This window comes from Thalassophryne amazonica, chromosome 10 (assembly GCF_902500255.1).
Source record: "Thalassophryne amazonica chromosome 10, fThaAma1.1, whole genome shotgun sequence".
NCBI lineage: Eukaryota > Metazoa > Chordata > Actinopteri > Batrachoidiformes > Batrachoididae > Thalassophryne > Thalassophryne amazonica.
The window spans coordinates 65,262,209-65,284,634 of NC_047112.1; the positions used below are offsets into that span (position 1 = coordinate 65,262,209).

At 42.4% G+C, this 22,426-nt stretch overlaps 1 protein-coding gene across 1 annotated transcript in view; it reads left to right on the forward strand.

The window, feature by feature from the left end:
- Positions 1 to 22,426, forward strand: part of adamts10 (ADAM metallopeptidase with thrombospondin type 1 motif, 10) — a 193,316-nt gene that overhangs the window by 143,854 nt on the left and 27,036 nt on the right. The window contains 2 exon segments of the mRNA XM_034180151.1: positions 10,410 to 10,543; positions 14,963 to 15,086. Of these exon segments, the coding sequence (XP_034036042.1) occupies positions 10,410 to 10,543; positions 14,963 to 15,086 (258 nt within the window).

Below are 22,426 nucleotides of genomic sequence, written 5' to 3' on the forward strand. Positions count from 1 at the left end.
GGGCAGTCTAAGGCACACCTGTGCACTAATCATGGTGTCTAATCAGCATCTTGGTATGGCACACCTGTGAGGTGGGATGGATTATCTCAGCAAAGGAGAAGTGCTCACTATCACAGATTTAGACTGGTTTGTGAACAACATTTGAGGGAAATGGTGATATTGTGTATGTGGAAAAAGTTTTAGATCTTTGAGTTCATCTCATACAAAATGGGAGCAAAACCAAAAGTGTTGCATTTATATTTTTGTTGAGTGTATGTGTGAAGGGACCCATATGATGGTCAGTTGTTTTCACCGCATGTACTGTCATTTCTGCTTTACTTAGCTCTTCTATTTGTGCACGAGAGCTCTGTGTGGCACCACACAAATCCACAGTCCTGTCCAATGTCAAATCTTTCTCCCACAGCAGCCATTCTCTTAATTAATTATCTGTAATTCCATAAACAGTGCAGTCTCTTATTAAAGAGTCTCTGAGGTCTTGAAATTCACACAGTTTGCTCAGTGTGTGCAGCTTGGTTAAATCCTGGTCAAATATAATCCCTGGCTTCTGGTCACAGCAGGAAAAAACTTATATCTCTGAAATGTTATGTTCTTAGTTGGTACAGTCTGAAAGCTGTGAAAAATGTCCAGTGCATCTTCCCCTAACACACGAGGAAAGATTTGAGCTATTTCAAATCTCTGCTCAAAACTTTTCCATTTATCAGCAAGATTTCCACTGAACTGCATGGATGAAGGTGGACTTAGACTTAGCTTATCCATAGCGGAGTTTTGCTGTGGAATTTGCCCTGACGCCGGCTCTGGCATGTTTCTGCTCTGACTGCTGTCGATGCTGTAGGCGCTAGCTTCCACCACTAGCATAGATTAGCCTTTGGAGCTCACCATTTTTTGCTCACCTAAATGACAACAGTAAGACACAGAGACATAGAGAGGTGACAGATCACACAGACAAATGAGAAGACAGACCAAGGACAAAGATGGAGGACAAACCACAGGGAGGACATAGATGAATGACAGACACAAAAGGACACATGCTAGACACAAACCGGGTTGTAAACACAGAAACAGGACAGAGGACTAAAATATACACACAGACAGACACACACACATACAACAAAGTATGCTGATTAATAAACTGCTTACAGGTGAGAAAAATGTGTGCCCAGTTTTTCCAATTCATTTTGGTACTTCATGTGTACTTTTGGCCATTTGTGTGCTGTGGATTAACAAATTGTAGTCATGGTTCCACAGATAAATAATTTGTCTCCAGTGTTTATCAATCCATTTACATTATTTATGTGGATTATTTAACAATCTATACTTACAAATCTGTACAAATGGTTTAACAATTTGTGTGCATGATTTTGTAAACTGTTCCCATTGATTAATAACGTGTCCAGTGTTTACCAATCCAATGCATGATTTCATTATCTGTACCTAACAATCTGTACCAATGGTTTAACAATTTGTGTGCATTGTGTCCAGTGTTTACCAGTCCATGTGTGTTATTTAGTACTCTATACCCATAATTCATATTCACGGTTTAAAAATTTGCGTAAATTATTTTGTAAATTGCTTCTGTAGATTAATATCATGTGTCCAGTGTTCACTAATGCAATACATTATTTATCAATTTGCACCTAAGAATCCATACCAGTGGCTTAAAATTTCCTGCACATGATTTTGCAGTAGTTTCCCATGGATTACAAATTGGTGTCCAGTGTGTATCAGTCTATGTGTAATATGTTTGATGTCGCTGACATTAAATGAGTGAACCTCTTCACTATCTGTGTATATATAATCAAACAACAATTTAAAATTGAATAATTGTTGCAGAACCTCAAAGTAATTTCCGGTTTGTGGCTTTGTCTACCATGGGCAGATTTTTTTTTTTGTGCCATTTCTGGTTTGTGGCTTCTACAATTGATGGCTGTAATATTATTTAGCAATCTGTAACCATAATCCATACTCATTGTTTAACTGTATGAGTGCATTGTTTTGCAATCTATCAAGGATTAATAATTTATGGGCAGTGTTTATCAATCTATGTGCATTATTTAGTAATCTGTACCTAAGTACAGATGACTGAGCAATTTGTCTGCATGGTTTTGTTAACTGGTCCCACAGATTAAATATTTGTCTCCAATATTTAATAATCCATGTTCATTATTTATTTGACTGTACCTAAGAATCTGTACTCATGGTTACCAATTTAGGTGCATGGTTTTGCAAATTGTTTTAATGGATTATCGTTTTTTGCCCATTGTTTATGGACTGCATTTATGTAACGCATTTCCATCGACATCAGAAGCTGAAAGTGCTTTACAATTACAGTGTGTCTGGAAAGTATTCACAGCACTTCACTTCAGAATCAGAATTTCTTCATTCTCCTGTGAAGGGAAATTAGTGTTGCAGCAGGAGCACACAAAAGACAAGGTACACAATAACAATATTAACAATAAGACCCAATTAAAAGTCTAAAGTCAGACATAATAAAAACAATACAATATATAATACACAAAATCACTATTAAATGTCAAATGTTCAGTCCAAAGTTCATGCCAAAACTGAAAAAAATACCACAAAGTATTGCAAAAAGTGCAATGTGTGGATGTGCAATAGTAGTGCAAGAAAAACAAGAGAACCTAAGGGCTAATTGCTATTAAATAATACAATTTCACTGGGGATAAACAAGACCTGAAATCTTTTATTCCTCCTCATAGGAGCCCTGAGGGCAAAAGCTCAACCTCTTTTTTTCAGTGGGTGATTAGGACAATCCAGAATAGCATTAGCCAAATTTTATGTTATAGCCTTATTCCAAAATGGACAAAATTGATTTTTCCCTCAATATTCTACTCACAACACCCCATGATGACAACATGAAAAAAGTTTTTTTTTTTTTTTTTTTACAAATTTATTAAACATAAAAAAAAATAAGAAATCACATGTACATAAGTACGAGGTCTGTTAGAAAAGTATCGGACCTTTTTATTTTTTTCAAAAACCTGATGGATTTCAATCACGTGTGCTTGCATGAGCCAACCTTGAACCTTTGTGCGCATGCGTGAGTTTTTTCACACCTGTCGATTGCATCATTTGCTTGTAAGCAGCCTTTGTGTGAGGATGGGTGTAGTCTCTTGTCGTTTTTTCTTTGCAAGGAAATGGCGGAACGACTGGAGCAGTGCGACTGCATCAAATTTTGCCAGAAACTGGGCGACAGCCAGGTGGAAACCATTTGGATTATTGGATCACACAGATTAAGGAGCGGTACAACCGGTTTAAAGACGGCCACACAACGGTGGAGAGCGCGCCACGCTCCGGGCAGCCATCAACATGCTGAAATGACCAGATCATTTCCAAAGTGAACGCTGTGGTGATGCGGGACCGTCGTGTGACTGTCTGAAAAATTGTGGAAGAGGTGGACATCAGCACTTTTTCGGCACATTCCACTGTGACAGAAGATTTTGCCATGAAAAGAGTTGCAGCAAAATTCATGCCGATGGCTTTGGCACGAAGCTGATGGCGGAGCAAAAGCGCCAGCGTGTTGAAGTCTCACAGGACATGTTGTGACATGCCCAGCTCTTCCACAATTTCTCGGATAGTCACAGGACTGAAAAGCCACCGAAAGCCGTGTGAATCTTCCGAATGTTGGAAGAGCTCTAATCTTTTTAAACTAAACTAAACTCTAAAGTTTTTTAAAAAAAAATATGTTTATCTCCTTGTTGATTTTAGGTATTTTACACTCCTGTTATAAGACAGTGATTGTAGAGCAGTGGTAAAGTTTCCGTCTGTTAATCAGAGCTTTTATTAATTGCAGCTTCGAATGCCGTGAGTGGCATTTATTTTTTATTTAACAAGGGTTATTTAACTGAAGAGTTCTCTATTGGGTCCCCTTTTATTTATTATTTATATCAACCCAGTGATTTTCATTAATTATACACCAATTGTTGGGAAAGTGTAGGTACACGGACCCACAACAGGGGGCGCAAATGAACGGACAATGGAGGAAGTCAAATAACAACACTTTACTGTTGTGAATGGGCACAACAAATACAACAGATTACAACAATGGACAAAAAGCCAAATCACAAAAGGTGTCGTGTGGGCAGGCTCGAAGATAGGAGACGTCTGTCCAAAGCAGAACCGGAACCACATGATTTCCTCCGCCACCAGACCCCGGGAATACTGGAGCCGCCAAGTCCCGAATTCCCAGGTGGCCACTGCCTCCGCGTGTCGGACCTGATACTGCTGGCGAGGAACAAAGAAACAATTAAATGTGGGCGCGTTTGCACCCAGCAATCCGCACGGCAGGAAAACTATCTCCACCTCTCGTTGGAAAAGGAGTCTGTTATACAACGCACAAAAGTCACAAAAGGTTACTGTCACACAGTTAGCTGAGAATGTTACCTTCCAGGTAGAACGATATCTCGGCAAAGAGGTGGAGACATCGTCCTGCTGATGTACCCCTGCTGATCAGATGATTGGTAACAGCTGTTGCAGGTGATGCGTGACAGCTGTCACCCTGGCTGCTCCTGTGAGGCGGCTGCGCCCTCTGGTGCCTGGAGCCCGCACTCCAGACAGGGCGCCCTCTGGTGGTGGGCCAGCAGTACCTCCTCTTCTGGCGGCCCACACAACACCAATATCTAATCCATCAGTGTCCGGTGATGGTAGTAATTATTTATATGCATGGCTGGACATAATAAGACATAATGAGCGTGCACTGCTTCATTCATGTCCTTTCATCTGTACCTCTGTGACCATGGGTCATATACAGAGGCACAGAGGGATCATACTTCTATTGTCCACTCGATAAGAGAGATTAAGTATTGGACATTGTGGTGTTTTTTATGGTGTGTATTTTTTATATTTTGTTTCTCCACAGCAGTGTGCGATGTGGTTCCACACATTCCAGCTGGTTTTTATTTTTTCTCTACAGCCGCTGCGCGATGTGGTTCCACATGCTCCAGCTGCTCACACTGAGTTCCTGTTGCTACAGTATAGTGCACACTCATGCGTATGCATGACACCTCCCAGCGTCAGTGCAATGTTATTGGGGTTTGCTCATTTGGGCTGTTTCGCCATGATGCGCCCTGATTCCTACATATTCTTGCTATGTGTGAAGGGGCCATATGAATGGTTCACAAGACACCATAACAGAACGAGGCAGAGGAAATGTGACCCGGCCTGGAGGAAGCCCAGGACCCCGTCTGGAGCCAGGCCCTGATGGAGGGCCCATCAGCGAGTACCTGGTGGCTGGTTTTGCCATGGAGCCCAGTTGGACACAACCCGAAAAGGCAATGTGGACCTTCCATCTCTGTGGGCTCACCACCCACAGGGGGAACCGCTGGTGTTGGGTGCACTCCCATGGGTGGCAGTGAAAGTCAAGGGCCTCGGCGGACCAGACCCGGGTGGCATGGGCTGGCTGTGGGGGTGCGGAATGTTACCTCACTGTGGGGAAAGGAGCTGGAGCTTGTGCGGGAGGTGGAGCGATAACAGATCTGGTGGGCCTTGCCTTCACGCATAGCCTCAGTTGTGGAACCACTCTGTGTCCACATGTTCTGGACACTCAGGTGAAGAGAGGGGCAGAGCTGTCAACTGATCAGCATTTGGTGGTGAGTTGGATCAGAAGGTGGGGGAGGACTTTGGACAGACATGATAAGCCCAAATGGAAAGTGCAGGTGAACTGGGAATGTCTGGAGGAGCCCACTGTCTGATAGATCTTCAACTCACACCTCCGGCTGAGTTTTTCTAGCATACCGGTGGAGGTTGGGGGCATTGAACCAGAATGGGTAATGTTCAAAGCTTCCATCGCTGAAGCTGCAGCGGAGAGCTGTGGCCTGAAGGTGTTGGGTGCCTCAAGGGGCGGCAACCCTCGAATACCATGGTGGACACCGGTGGTCAGGGAAGCCATCCAACTGAAGAAGGAGTCCTTCCGGGATATGTTATCTCTGAGGACTCCAGAGGCAGTTGCAAGGTACCGGCAAGCCCGAAGGGCAGCAGCCTCTGCTGTGGGGGAGGCAGAGCAGTGAGTGTGGGAGGAGTTCGGAGCAACCATGGAGAAGGACTTTCGGTTGTCACCAAGGTGCGGCTGGTGGACTGTGAGGCACCTCAGGAGGAAAATGGGGAAACATTCAAGCTGTCTACAGTAAGGATGGGATTCTGTTGACCTCAACTGAGTATGTCATTTGCTGCTGGAAGGAAAACTTTGAGGAACTCCTGCATCAGACCAGCGCGCCCTCTAAAGTAGGGCAGAGCTGGAAGCTGATGGAGGATTATCATCAATTTCCCTGGTGGAAGTCACTGAGGTAGTCAAACAACTCCGCAGTGGCAAGGCCCCGGGGGTTGATGAGATCCCTCCAGAAATGCTGAAGGCTCTGGGTGTGGAGGGACTGTCTTGGATGACATGTCTCTTCAACACTGTGTTGAGATCTGGGACAGTGCCTAAGGAGTAGCAAACTGGGGTGGTGGTCCCCATATTTAAAAAAGGGGAACAGAGAGTGTGTGCCAATTACAGGGGCATCACACTACTCAGCCTCCCTGGTAAAGTCTACTCCAGGGTGCTGGAAAGGAGGGTTCGGCCGACAGTCAAACCTCTGATTGAGAAGGACCAATGCGGGTTCCATCCTGGTCGTGGAACAACTGACCAGCTCTTCACTCTCACAAGGATCCTGGAGGGTGCCAAGGAGTATGCTCATCCAGTCTACATGTATTTGTGGACTTGGACAAGGAGTATGATCGAGTACCCCGGGAGAAACTGTGGGAGGTGCTGCGGGAGTATGGAGTGAGGGGGTCCCTTCTCAGGGCCATCCAATCTCTGTACTCACTCTCTGGTCTCTGCCAGGGCTGCACCTTGTCACCAATCCTGTTTGTGATATTTCTGGACAGGATATCGAGGCACAGTCAGGGGGAGGAGGGTTTCCAGTTTGGTGAGCTCACGGTCTCATCACTGCTTTTTGCAGAGGATGTGGTCCTGTTGGCTTCATCGGCCTGTGACCTCCATGGAACAGTTCGCAGCTGAATGTGAAGCAGCTGGTATGAGGATCAACACCTCTAAATCTGAGGCCATGGTTCTCAGCAGAAAACTGATGGATTGCCTACTCCAGGTAGGGAATGCGGTCTTGACCCAAGTGAAGGAGTTCAAGTACCTTGGGGACTTGTTCACGAGTAAGGGCACAATGGAGCATGAGATTGGCCAGAGAATCAGCACAGCAGGGGCGGTATTGCATTCACTTTACCGTACTGTTGTGACAAAAAGGGAGCTGAGTCAAAAGGCGAAGCTCTCGATCTACTGGTCAGTGTTCATGCCTGCTCTCACCTATGGTCATGAGGGTTGGGTCATGACCGAAAGAACTAGATTGTGGGTACAAGCAGCCGGGAATGGGCTTCCTTAGAAGGGTGGCTGGTGTCTCCCTTAGAGATAAGGTGAGAAGCTCAGTCATCCGTGGGGAGCTCGGAGTAGAGCCACTGCTCCTTCGCATTGAAAGGAGCCAGCTGAGGTCATTTGGCATTTGGTAAGGATGCCCCCTGGGCACCTCCCCAGGGAGGTGTTCCAGGCATGTCCAGCTGGTAGGAGACCCCGGGGAACACCCAGGACTAGGTGGAGAGGATATATCAACACACTGGCCTGGGAACACCCCGGGATCCCTCAATCAGAGGTGGTCAATGTGGCCCGGGAAAGGGAAGTCTGAGGTCCCCTGCTGGAGGTGTTGACCCCGCGACCCGATCCCGGATAAGCGGTTGAAGATGAGTGATGAGTGAGTGCAACAATTATGGTGATAATTTAGTAAGCCATGGTTTGACAAAAATAAAAAATATTCATTTGTACAAATGGTTTATTAATTGTATGCTCTGATTTCCACTTCCTCTACTTGACACCCGATGGGCCCAGTTGGTAGGAGTCTTTCATTAAGTCTGCCATGAGAAAAGGACACATTTTTGCTTTGGTGGTGTTTTCGTTGAAAAAGTTGAAGAACTTTCTGAGAAAATTCTGAGTGAGTGGAGGCGGGGGTGAGGTTGCTGGAGCCTATCCCAGCAGTCATAGGGGGAGAGGCGGGGTACACCCTGGACAGGATGCCAGTCTATTGAAGAAAAGTAGATTAGTGAAATTAGACATAAAGAGAACAGATGGAGAGGGACAGAAAGAAGTGAGCCACTCTTTGATGATGGAGATCAACGGAAGGCAGCAGGAGAGCAGTGCATTGTGTGTGTGTATGTGTGTGTGTGTGTGTAAGGAGAAAGGGAATGGAAGCTACATACTCTCTCCTGTCTGGGCCACAGATGCTGGCTCCTGAGACTCATGCATCCCACAATGCCTTGCGAGAATTCTTTGTTGCTGATGAGCACTACACTGGACGTGAAAGATAAATAGTTTCAACGACATAACTGCCTTTAATCTACCCCTCCAATAACATAATGGCTTTCAGAGATGGTCCAGCCAGCCAATTCCAACTTCAGGCAACAAGTGCTCCTTTCATCAAGTCAGCTGATTTTACAATGGAAATCCCTTGCAGCTGTTAAAATAGGAGCCGTGCCAAAATTTTTGCCCTGTTTTAAGGCCAGATGCTATCCCGGCCCCTTCCTTGTCCTCGTCAGGCCTCTTGGTCTATTCTCCATCTCATTTCAGCTTCTCTTCTTTCACTTTCAGTCTTGCATTTGGGGAAGACACTTTCCCTTTCTTCCCCTTGTTTGTCTTATCCATATTCTCTGTCATGTACCGTCTGTGAGTTCACACTGTGCAAATATTGTTCAGTTAGGCAGTCTTCTTCTTCTTCTTCTTCTCCTTCTCTGAATGAGCCGCTCCACATGGCTCACTCTTCACATTCAGCCTTTGCATAACAAAACCCACAAATTATCATCCTCATACATACACACTGCTGTAAACTGTGATCGCCCTGCCAAAGCTAGGCATATTGGGAATTGTAGTTTTCCATGGTCTGACCACTTTGTCATTTGCAAACCTTGCCAGTGCATACATACATTCTCTCTCTTCTTCCCAGGACATACTGTAACTGCTTAAGCACTGCCAGCACAAACAAACTCAGCCCATTCTGATGTCAACAGCCACTCAAAAACTGAAGCATTTGGCTCGCTGCACAGAGGAATGAAGGATATAATGCTTGGCTGGGGAGCACCTCTAGCAGACGTCTGCATATGTGTGTGTATGCATAGGGATCTGTTTGTGTGCAATGCCAGGAAAAAGAATAGATCAGATGAAGAAGTGAAGGTGCTCATAGCACGTTTGGATTTGATTGTACAGGGTTTGCAGTTAGTAAGTACTGTATGGTAGTTGTGTTACTATTTCTGTGAGCTTTTTATTATTAATATAAGTTTAGTTTTTAGACAGAGGTTTTTGGCACATTTTGTGGGGGTAAATGGACTGCATTTCTATCATGCTTTCATGGTCAAAGCACTTTACGGAGATGCCTCACATTCACCTACACACACACACACAGACACAGATAACAAAAGTTGTAAAATGATGTTTGTCGTGTTGTAGAGTTAGAAGTGTTATCACTGTCAGCCACACTTTGTGTTCTTTAAGTCCAACGATCACAAAACCGGGTTCTGGAGATCTTTTGCTCTGCATGATTTCTACATGTATCTGGTGCCACCACAGCTGATTAGTCAGTTCTGGTGGTTCCTGGATGGCAGAAGCCCAAACATTCCACCTATTGAAGTTACCAAGCTAGCTAAGGCTAATAATCTAGTTAACGTGTGCTTAGGTAATTGATTGGAGCATATTTTTGTGGACTAGGCAGTGGTTCTAACCACAGGTGGCTTGGATGTAACTGTTACCAGCCTCTAGCTTCAACAACTGTGGGTAATGTTACCTAGCTATCGATACCTGCTAATTAGTGCTAACAGTGCTAACATACAAATGAACGATTACTACAATTTCAGTCACTAAAAATACTGGATTACTTCTTAGGTGACCTGTTAGAACAATTAACTGCACAGAAAGCCATATTAGCTCAAATATTTTTAATAAAATGCTAAGAAAGGAGCTAGTGACTCACTGACACACGTCAACACTTCCACATTAGCTTCCTTTTTCACCATTGGCGGATGCTTCTTGGTTAGAAATTCACCAAATCATCCTGAATCTGTTATTCACAAAAATTAAAGGTATTAGTTTTTCTGGGCCTCTACCCCACCACAACACCAAGGTTGAATGAAAATCAATACACATGTGCTTAAATTAATGAAATATAACTCCCCAATCATTCAGCTTGTTCTTCATATTGAAAAATTTGAACATTCCACCAGGTTTGATGGCGATTAGAAGAGATTGTGAGCAATCCTACAGAAAACAAGTACAGATGATCAGCGGGGATCACGTAACCTCACTGTGGGGGAGAGCAAGCATTTAAAGAAAGAATATTGTGTAAAAACAATGTTTCTGTCTTCTGGTGCAGGTGGAGTGAAGTCCTGTTCTCTCAACTGTCTGGCCGAAGGATACAACTTCTACACGGAGCGCGCTCCGGCCGTGGTGGACGGCACGCCTTGCAGAGTCGATACTCTGGACGTGTGCGTAAACGGCGAGTGTAAGGTGAGTGACGTGCACACGTGTGAGCACGCAGGAATCACTGAGGCAGCAGATGTCAACACAACGCTCTTCTCTTCACACGGTTGTCCTTGCGCCCTGTAGCTAGACTGCTGCCCCTGCTTCTCATTGACACACCGTGCTGCTGAGTGCTGATGATATTCACGATCAGCCGTAGAGCTTAAAAATCATTTTACACTTGGCAGCGGGTTAACATTCCCTCTGCTGATGGTCTCTATTAATCGTGGTTGAAAGCTAAATATTTGAAGTGCTGCTGAGTGAAGAGGAGAGCACCTGGAGCTCCCTCACGACACCCACGTGGCCCAGGAGCACGTTCTCTCTGCTGTTGCTCTGCCTGTATAATGTTTTGATTGTGGGGAGAGAACATGCAGCTTGTTGTTTTCTTTCAGTTTTGTGCCGTGCCAAGGCTGGAGATTTAATTTTTCATTGTATTGCCCCCCCACTGCAGTCTTTCAGCCAACGTAATCATGCATTGTTAGGTTGACTGCAGAGCTGCAGGAGACAAGAGGCCCTGAACTCATTCAGAGTGAGGATTTTGTTTATCAACATCCCCCTTTCTGTTCTCTCCTCCTCTTTCCTTCCCCGTCGCTCCTCGTTTTCTGCACTCCTCATGCTCTGTTGTGCTCCGAAGGAACTCGCTGACCCTCCAGCTCAGCTCTTAGTCTGTCTGCGCTGCAGTCTGGCTTTCATTCACTGCACTCCTATGACCATCAAACTCATGGTTTTTTTTTTGTTTTTGTTTTTTTGCTTGTGTTAGCACAATTCAAAAACCAATTAACCAATTTTCACAAATCTTGGTGAAGCAAATGAGAAATAATAGCTTATCGGGCAGACCCAACTCAAGGTGCTTAAAATCCCCAGATAGGAAAATCTCTTTGTTTCTTGGACTTTAACAGAATTATTCAAAAACTATCAAGCTGATTTTTTTATTTTTCATGAAGCTTTGTTGCGTCTAATGTGGTATAGTAACTGTTCAATTTTGTAATTCCAATTTTGAAATTCCAAGATGGTGTTGCATAAGAGAGCTGATTTCCATGAAAGTCTGAAAAGGTACCGCCTGGTCTGGAATACATGCACATATGGTTTTGGGTGGAACCTGAAGGTCTAGAGATATTTTAAAAGATATTTTTATTAAAAAAAAAAAAATAATAATCCTTTTGCCGTTGGGCTCATTTTGCTGGGTGTTTTAGTCACATCATAACTCTATTCCATTGTTTCACAGTTTACTTGTTTATTGATTTATTTTTCCTTTTATAGTAATGTACAGCATATCATCACTGCATAGTCTCTCTCTTTCTCTCTCTCTCTCTCTCACACTTACACACACACACACACACACACACACACAAAACAAATAATGATATGAATGAGCTAATGATTTCTGGGAAACTGAAAGTGTTTTGCCTGGCGTGGAAAAACAAAACAAAGATATTCTGGGCTACATCTGGAGACAAGGACAGAACTGAGAATACAAGACTGGGCATGTTACTGCTATTGATTACCATTATGAAGGGTTTTATCCATGGCATTTTAAAATGTTTTAACAGTATTGTACATTTTTCAAATTTGGTAATAATATTTTAATAATCAACTGATTTTTTTCATACTACTTTGAAACATTTTGGATAAAAGGACAGCACCACCATATTTGTAATAATAATAATAATAATAATAATAATAATAATAATAGTAATGCTTACTATTGGCTAAAAATGACTATATCAGTTGCTGTAACAAGGCAGTTGCATACCTACAGTGGAAAATCAGCAGGGAATATATCATCAGAGCTCCTGAAAAATGGTATGATAACAAACCTGAGACACTCTCCAAGAACACTAATGCTACTATTCTATGGCAGATCAGTTTAATCCCATGATTGCATATTATATGACCAAGTGCTGCTACATATAGAGAGAAGCATAATGGATCCAAACCAATCCCTGAGGTACCCCAAATGCATTACCATGGATAATTCAGATGTAGTATTGCTATTAAAAAACACATTATTAGTAGTACTATTATTTACTTATATGTTTATTTATTTTACTCTGCAAGGCAGGACATTCTGGTTCTTGGCAGTATAGCCTTTATGCTTTCCAAAACATAACACCTCTCATATTTTTGGGTGCTTGAAAACTGAACAACACTGAAAAAAAAAGATGTTTGTCTTTTGTCTGCATCCTCATTAAATAAAAAACCATCTCGCTTTGGTTCACTTTTTGGGATGAAGGTTAGGCGGACAAAGAAGGAAAGCAAGAGGATGGGGGAGGTAAAGAATGACTTGGGAACAGATGGTGCATTTGACCAAAACATTCTGTTATAGTTTTAAAGTGTGACTGCCAGAATCTGTTTTCAATGTTTCTGTTGAGTAAAATATAGAATGTAGAAAACATAAACAGCACCTGTTCTTTTATGAAATTATTGGAGTGGGAATATTTCGGTGAGCTCTCTGCCCTTGAACGCATTTTAGCTGTTCAATCATTAAAAGGAGAGGACAGATCAGTAAAAAATTCATGCTTTGTAAGTGAGACTGTTGAGTACTTTTGATATATACATATCTGCATATATGTAATTTTCTTGTATCCAATTTTTGATGATGAGCCAATATGTTTGGAAAGCTGACAGCATGAAGACAAAAGAACCCTCAAAGCTACTTAATGCAAAGGTCCATGAAATGTACAAATCAGAGGATGGTTACAAGAATATTTATAACTCACCTAATATCCTGCGTAGTTTAGTAATTTTGATCTTTGATATTTTGACCCCAAAATCAATTGGCTTCTTGAGGTTGCTATACCTAAAACACATACCAAGTTTGGTGACAATGAGGCAATTAGGAAATAAGTCATTTTTACGAATTTTTACAATATTTTTGCACAGTACACTCCAGTGACTCTGATCACTGACCTTTTGATCCCAAAATCATTAGGCTTCTTGAGTTCACGTTGTGTCATGAAGGCACCATGTTTAGTGACAATCAGCCCTGTTCGACTGAGGCATCTTGCCCACACATGAACTCCCACACGACTGACTTTCTGACATCTAGCAAACTAGCTACAGCGGAGTGAAAAGAGAAGTGTTGGACCAACTTAAAAGTATTTCAATTACTAACAAATAAATTAGGTTGATCCAAGCTGACGTAGCAAGTAATATTTACACCAGTGTCTTTGTTTAATTTGGACATTCGTTTGAGTGTCACCACTTGAAGCAATTTAATTTGAATTTTTTTTCTTTTTCACTGTACTTAATTTTTAATTTAGATTATGTCACATTGTATAGGCTTTTATACTGTGAATTGTAATGGCATCATTTTAGACATTTTAATATACAGAAACCTGAATTCTTTTTTGTTTTTAAATTTGTTGTAACAAAAATAGAATGTGTAAAAGTCGAGGGTGTACAATATTTTGCATGCCACTGCAGAGTATACTGTGCATTTCATATTAACATTGGCATAGTTCAAACCACATACTGCAGTGCATCAGTAATTTTTTACCATCCTGACTTTGATGATGACCATAGGAAACCTTTCTTCTGCACGTATTTTTGCACGTACTTTTGCACGTATTTATGTGTATTTTGTCAAATAATTGAATGCAACCCAAACCCTAACTTGTCTTTGCCCTGGAGTGATTATTCAGTTGGTGGTCTGCTGTATTGTTATTTTTTGTGATTTTACACGTGGTGTTGAGTGAATTTTGCAATTTGTTATTCTTTGACATACTGTAACTTTGCATGAAATGGAAGGACATTTAAAAATTAATACTACAATTGTATGGCATGAAAAAAAAGAATTTTTACACTGCAATACTCCGTCTAATGTTGCACCTAAACAGCAAATACTTGCATATTATTCTACTGGGCCCAGTAAAATTCTTTGAAATATGAGGGACCACCTCTAATTGAACCTATCTTAACTTAAACCACTGTTCAACCACCTAATAACCATGACAACGATTGCCGTTTTGAACCTTGATACAATCAGCATAAAAGTGATAATAAACTGAAGCCTCATTACCTCACAGTACAATAAGCAACTGTCTTATGGAAACACGAGAATGAAAGCAGCTGCCATTCATTCTCTACACTTTTGTTTAGTTCTATTTCACGCTTAAAGGGTTTGAGGAAAACCACCTGCCCAGATCATCATGAACGTTGTTTACGTAGACAGCTTTGAGTTTAACACGCTAAGAGTATTATGTCTGTACAACTTCAGAAAACACATCTGGACTCACCATCTCGCATTTCTGCATTTTGGAAATGTGGTCTGGAAAACATTACAGATACAGTCAACCCGACCTCGGACACCTCTCAGTTTACCGACGGTAACCCGGTCACCCATGAGCCCAACTGATCCTACAACTCTCTGTTTATTTTTTATTTTCTATCTCTCCCTTCTTGCAGCATGTAGGATGTGATCGTATCCTCAGCTCAGACATGCGCGAGGACCGTTGCCGGATCTGTGGGGGTGATGGGAGCAGTTGCGAGTCTATTGATGGAATCTTCAATGACTCACTGCCTGAAGGAGGTACAGCACCATTGCAGAAATATTTTGTCTTTAGGAGAAATTGCATCTGTCTGTCTGTCTGTCTCGGGACATAATAAACCAGTTTTGATGATTTGGGTTTTGGTGTCATTCAAGAATTTATTTTTTTGGTGTGGGGGGGTCTTTTTGCATTGGATCTAAAGACAGGAATGCTTATGCTATTTTATGCCTTTAGGAGGGAAGATTACAATGCTACTATGTAACACTCATATGTTATTACTCTTACATTTCTTCTGGGAACTGCTGAGACATTTGATAGCTGTGATTCGAACTCTTTTCACTGGCAGGGTCAAATGTCAAGTCGTCATCTCAAAACTGCTTCTTTTCTCCCAGAATGGATGAAGAAATTGATTTTTATTTTATTGGATTGGATTACATGCATTTTGTGTGTGTGTGTGTGTGTGTGTGTGTGTGTGTGTGTGTGTGTGTGTGTGTGTGTGTGTGTGTGTGTGTGTGTGAGAGAGAGAGAACACTCCTGGTCCTGCGTTCATGTGTGTGTCTTGTAGTCTGTCTCCTGTCCCCTGTCATGGTCTGTCATCCTGGTGTGTCCTCTTGGTGGGTCCTCCTCTGTCTTTGTCTCAGGTCTGTCTCTTCACTGTCTGTGTTTTCTTGCCGGTGTTCCGAGTTCTCTGTGTTATGTTTTCCCAGTGGCCTCCTGGTTTGCACTCTGTTCTCAGTTGTATTCCACGTTGTTTATGTGCTTGTATTTCTGTATTTTTTTTTTTTTTTTAGTTTTTGGTTAGTGTTCAGTTCTTTTGTAGTTTTGATTGTTGTTTGACTCCCTTAATGTGTTCATCTTCATGTTAGTTTTTCTACTGTCACACTTTTATTCTTTGCTGAGCTCCACATTGCTTTTCTGTTAGAATTCTTGACTTAGTCTTTGTTTTTTGTACTTTATTTGATTGCCTCTTTTTATGTGTTAGTTTGTCTTGTGAGTGTTCTCTTATGTTACACTTTTTGCACCTTTGAGTTTCATGGTTGTTTTTGCTTTTGTGTAATTGGGCAGCACAGTCTTGTTTGAGGGCGGGCGCTATGACGTCATTTCTCTACTTCTGGGGACAGATACACGGCACTTTCTCTGAGTTTTTAGGCAAATTACGCACAAAGTGAAAATGCAAAGAAAAAGTGACGATGCGGTGGAAAGTGGACGTGTTTGCAGTTTGTTTATGACCCAGAGCTCAAACATGTTGAGGCAGCTGTGCAGGGGAGAGAACACAGCTACTCTGGTTGGCTGTGTAAGCTAACACTTACCGACATGACCTTTCCCTTTCACCTCGTCTTCCCTTCTCCACTGGGAACCGAAAAAAAACTGCACTTTTCTTGACTGTTTCGGTGATTGCAGCCAAAAACAAAACAGTCTACCATTTTCCCCTTGGAATTGATGCTGTTTGTGGGAAGAGACTAATCCCTGGGTGGAGAGTGTGTTAGTGTCAGCACAAACCATTTGGAGGAAGGGGGTTTCAGTGGAAACCATCTTAAACTGGCATGTCCGCTAGGTGACAGCAAGCACGCTTTTAAGTTTCCTGAGCCGGTCTGAATGGTTTGTGCTGCCGTGTTTGTGCCGACTGTCCCCACATGTGGTTCTGTGGTTTTTGAATTCTTTCTTGAGGTTTAATTATTAGATTTTTTTCCTTTACTGGCCTTCTATATTGTTGGGTTTTTTTCCCCACTTTACTGTTTGTCTTTTGCACACACCTGTTTTTCATGTACTCATCGGTTATTTTGCATTTAAGCTACACCTCAGTTCCTGTTGTTTGTATTCAAAGTTTGACTTTGCTACAGTGTTATTTCAAGTGCTTGTTGATTCATTTCCTTGTGACTCAGTTTAGACTGTTTTGTGTGTCTTTGGACCTTTTTCCCCATGCCTCACGTTTTGTCAGTGATTGGAATTTTTTGGCTGTTATTTGCACAATAATTCACCTGGAATTTTTTTTTTTTTTCTCTTACCACCTGCCTCTTTATGCCTGCATTTTAGGGTTCTATCAGACATTGAAACAATTATGAACCCCACAGGCAGCTATCCAGACTCAGTGGCTTTTAAAGCCTTTGGTAAAAATTCAGACTGCTATTTAACTGTTATCACTGCTGCTATACTCTGGAGAAAAAGAGTGTTTTTTTATTAGATGTGGGATTTATTGGATACAAACGTGTGGGTGTTTGAGTTCTTCCCAGAGTTATTTGCATTAGAGGGTCTTTTTCACCAGGACAGGCTCCCCGACTGGGCACGTGACCACATGAAATACTTTAGGACACATGGACCTGACCATCATAGGTCAGACAATATGGAAGTCTGTAGTCAACTCTCCATTCACGCCCCCAGGACAGCCAGTTCATCTCGGCCGGCAAGGCTCCCACAAATCCAGACCTGGGGATGCTCAAGATGATTTTTTTCAAGGTTGAACCAACTTTTAATCCACCTCCACAGCAGTAACACCCCTAGCAAGCGTTATGGTCTTTTGGTTCTGGCATGGGATTTGGTTGAGGAGAACTATTGGGTATTTGATTTTTTTCCCCAGATTTATGTAACCTAGATATGCTATTTGAGGTGAGCAGACTCCCGTATTGAGTGCGGTGTCCCGAGAACTATCTGCACGGTTAAACCCACACTGCCAGAAATTGATTACTATTGCTCTGATTCTGATGATGGCTTTCTGTCTGATGCGGAGTGGGACCGAATCGTGGATCCAGTGGAGGACTCTGAGGCCCTGGACTTACATAATACTGCGAAAGTGTTTTCCAGATCTGTGAGCTATATCTAGATTACCTCAACAGTACAGACCACATAGAACAAGACACCATTTTGGATTCAGTAGAACACATCACACACGTTCAACCTGGCATTATGACTGCATACCCAGACCTCCATTGCATCAGATCACTTTTCATCCAACGATGTGTCTCCCGTACATCGACAATCTCATGGACTTTTTGTACTCTCCTGATGCCCAAGACTCATTCCCATTTTCTTTGACTTCAGACATCCTTTCAGTCCAGCCACTCACTCAGACGGCAGTCATGACTCCAGTGAAAGACATGACACACACCTCAACACCACACGTCACCATGACACACACCTCAGCATCACACGCCACCATGACACATGCCACCACACCACACATGCACACATTCCCAGACCAACCTGCCAGCACTCAGTCCCTGAACTTGACCACAATGCCAGATCCAGCCTCGGTTTAGACACTTATCACCACCCTTCAAAACACCATAGCCAACCACCATTCAGTCCTCCCTCAGCTATCTGGCTTAAACCCTGGTTCCCAATGCTCAATGATAGATTCTGCATTAAACACACGTTGCACCAACCGGCATTCCAAGATCCTCTGCTGCAGCCGGTGTTCCAAGCACCTCCACTGCAGTCGGCATTGCCTCAGATGCCGGAACCCCATACTCCACAACTGCAGTCTTCAGCCAATATCCCCAGTGGCATGGAAGGCATGCCCCAGAAGAGGAACACACACTGGTCTGAGTCTGGCCATAAAATCCATAGACCAGCTTCAGTCAGGGCTGCTGTCCTCCAGCCAGTGCCGCCATCAGGGTCGGTTCTTAGCGCTACCTCTGAACTAACTTTGGCTCCATTTTCCAGTTTGGAGGTGGTTGTGGAGCGACACACCTCCTCTGCTCTTCTTTCCAGGTCCGAGAATCTTCTGGCCGACGGTAATACTCCGATATAACTGTTTACCGCTGCCCGAGAGGACATCACAATTCTGGATGGGCCCTCTGCCCCAATGCCTGATGAACTCAGTGACCCAGAGAAGCCAGTAGGCTCCATCCCAGATGGCATTGGGGTTTCTGAGGGGCTGTCTGCCCCCACCTCCGTTGATGTCGGCGACCCGATGGAGCCCACAGGAGCTGTGCCAGAAGGTATCTCTGTTCTTGAGGGATTGCCTGCCCTGGCATTCGATGACGTCAGGATCCCGAGGAAACAGCCAGCTTCACGCTCAGAGGTGTCTGTGCTCCTAAGGAGCCGTCTGCCTCTGGGTTTGGGGAGCCAGCTGGTCCCATGCCTGAGGATGTCTGTGCTTCTGTGGGCTGTGCAGCCACTCTACGGCCTTGGCTGTAGACTCCCATGGGCCTGCTGGCTACCCTGGTGATAATCCTGTGGTATGTTTCCCCAGTGGCCTCCTGGTTTGCACTCTGTTCTCGGTTGTATTCCACATATTTAGAATGCATTTTGTAATTGTTTATTTGTGTTAACGCTCTGTTTATAGCTTCATACTGTCAGAGTTACTCACTAGGAAAATAGAATTCCGTGTTATTTTGGTATTTCTGAAGAATGCTCAGAAAAATGCAGGCAGCAGGACAGCACAGTGGTATTGCAGGCAAAACCTCAAACTGAAATCACAGTGCATCACTTGTCTGATCCATCATTACCTCTGCCAACGACATTGGGTGGAGGTAATGTTTTCACCCCTGTTTGTGAACAGCCTGGGACCGATAATTTTTCATATATTACGAATTGTTTACAGAGGATTCATATCCTGATAGGCAAGAACTGATTCAATTTTAAACGTCAAAGTCAGGAAAAATCTTGGAAAATTGGAAAAATCCCTGTCCATTAACACTGAACGAGTTTTGAAAAATTCACAACTTGGTCAAAAAAAAATACTGAATTTCTTTCATATTTGAGAGTGTTATGTAGGCTGGTATCCTTTATCAACTGACAAGGTTTGATCCAGATCTCATCCAGATTACAGATTTTTTTGGCCTTTTAAATTTAAGATTGTAAACCCCATTTAATGTATTATTTTACATTATATCATAATGAAACATGCCCCAAACACTGTTATATTTGAAAGTGAGGTGCAGACGAACACTCACTATCACCTGACAAAGTTTGAGCCGGATCTGATCTGGATTGTGAATTTTGTGAACACTTGAATTTAATATTGAAAACCCCATTTGGTGTACATTTTGGATTATAGCTCAATCAAAAGTGCCTCAATCAGTCTCATTCTCTGTGTTATAGGTTTACCTACACCACCAAAATTGGATGGAGGCTCCAATTTTATGGCAGTTTGTTTATCTTCCAGTTATCAGTCGGAAACCAAGTGCCAAAAAGCAATAACAAATTGTGGATAACAGAGATAACCAAATGTTCTGTGAAAATGATCTGAAAAAGAATTCAGAAACTGAAAAAGATGAAAAAACTGATAACATCACAAAAAAATCTTAGATTCAAGTGCATGAACTAAATACATACTCCTGACATTTGATCACATCTAATTTAGCTTATGAAAAGTCACTTCTAACAAGACTTTGACCGTGAAAATTTTTTCCAAAGTAAAAATTTGTGGAATTGGAAACTAGTGTTTGCAGAGGTTTGAGCTCTATGAGCGCGGTGCTCTAGTTGTGTCTGCACCATGCAGGGTTTGTATACAAAAAGAAAATGAAATAAAATTTAGCACGCATATGCATATCACCTCTATATGCTGTAAATGTATTCCCTAGTCACCAATGGACACGTGGCAAACAGATTTCGGTGGGGCCCAACCAATGTGGCTTGAGGTCCGGCTGCGGTCGGATCTATTTTGGGTTATGTTCTTCCCACAACACTAACTCTAGACTCTCGCACCCAACTATCAACACCACCCACCCACATTTTGGAGCAGACACACCCTGAGCAGGCAGCGGTGCTTTAGACCACAGTGACCAGGCCAGTCAGTCAACTCCAGCTGAGGCTCAACTACTCTCAAAATATCTGACCTAAAATATCCATTTGCAAGTCCAGTGTCAAACTCTGTCCAGGATATATCCATGGAGCGGTCTATACTTAGCAGGACTGGCAGTTTTAGATGGTCAGTTGGTCACCATCAGTGCACATAAGCCAGTAACCTCAGCTAAACTCCAGCATCCTGTTAGTCAGAAGTCTTGAGTGCAGTGAAAGGTTCACAGTCTTACTGATATTAACTCTCATGTCTAAACCTTCAATTTCAGAGTAAAATTCACAGCCAGGACTGAAGGAGTTTTAAGGTTGTAGACAGATTTATGAGTGGCAAGATAACACAGTCTTGTCTACAACCAGCTTTTGATTTCTGTGCCTCTATAAAATGAAAACGTTTAGCCACTGATTTTCCTCTTTGCCACAGGAATTAAATAGACTACAATAGAATAGATGTTTATTGCATTTCTGCAATGAAATTCTGGTGGCATTTTCCAAACAGCTATACACAAAAAATCAACACAAGAGCACTTTTAAAAACAAGGATCAACTTCACAGGATGGCAACACCTTCTTAAATACAAAAAATAAATAAATAAATTGGTGATTAATAAATTATTAAGGCGCTTAATGCTTAGTGAGGTAGGATAGTTTTAAATATATAAACAGACTGTATCATTTATTGCACATGTTGATATCTGTTACTGGATGTCTGTGTTTGTGTTTCTGGGAGTGGGATGGGGTGAGGTGATGAAGGCTACAGCTCTGGGGAAAAAGCTGTTCCTTAGCCTATTAGTCGGGGTACTTATAGTGCGGTATTTCTTCCCCGACGGCAGAGGAGCAAACAGGGAATGTCCCGGGTGGAGTGTCTTCTTTATCATTGGTGGAAAACGCATGACACCAACCAGAGAAATCCACCAATCCCACGTGGACTGATCAACATCCCCACTCCCATATGGGTGGGGATGTCAATCAGATTGAGAAGAAAAAAAAAAAAAGCCTCCAAAGATGCTGCGTCCAGGTAGAGAACAGGAGGTATGACAAAGTGTCAGGCTTGCAAAGGTGGAAAACTCCAGCTTCAGAAAGTAAAAGCCTTACATGTGTTCCTTCTACCTTTGTGCCTAAAACAGGTGATCTCAATAATTAGCTCATCCACCTGCCTGAAAAGTTGAACTGGTTTATTAGGAAGATAAATCCACCTTGGATAAACTGGTCTGTCAATCAATGTATCAGAAAATAATATTTTGCTTGGAAAAGGTACCAGGAAACTAAATCTTATGTTAGATACCAAGAGTATATAAAAATGAGGAATGCAGCTAACAAAAAGGTTAGGTTAGGGCTGCAAAAAAAGATTTTGAAAAAGATCTTTGTAAGAGGGTAAAAAAACACAACCTAAAGCTTTCTATATATATATATATGTTAACAGTAAGACAAAAAGTAGATCAAAAATGAGTTAGCTTAAAGGAGTAAATGGTGTTGACATCCACGATGACCAAGAAATTGCTGTTGAATTTAATCTGATCTGGTTTAATAATTTTATACAGAGCATTTATGGTGAAGCATTATTTGAGCATTTTAATTTTTATGGTCAAGTTGGTAAAAAATAATGGGGTTGATGATATATTTTTTCTCTCCTGAGAATGTTA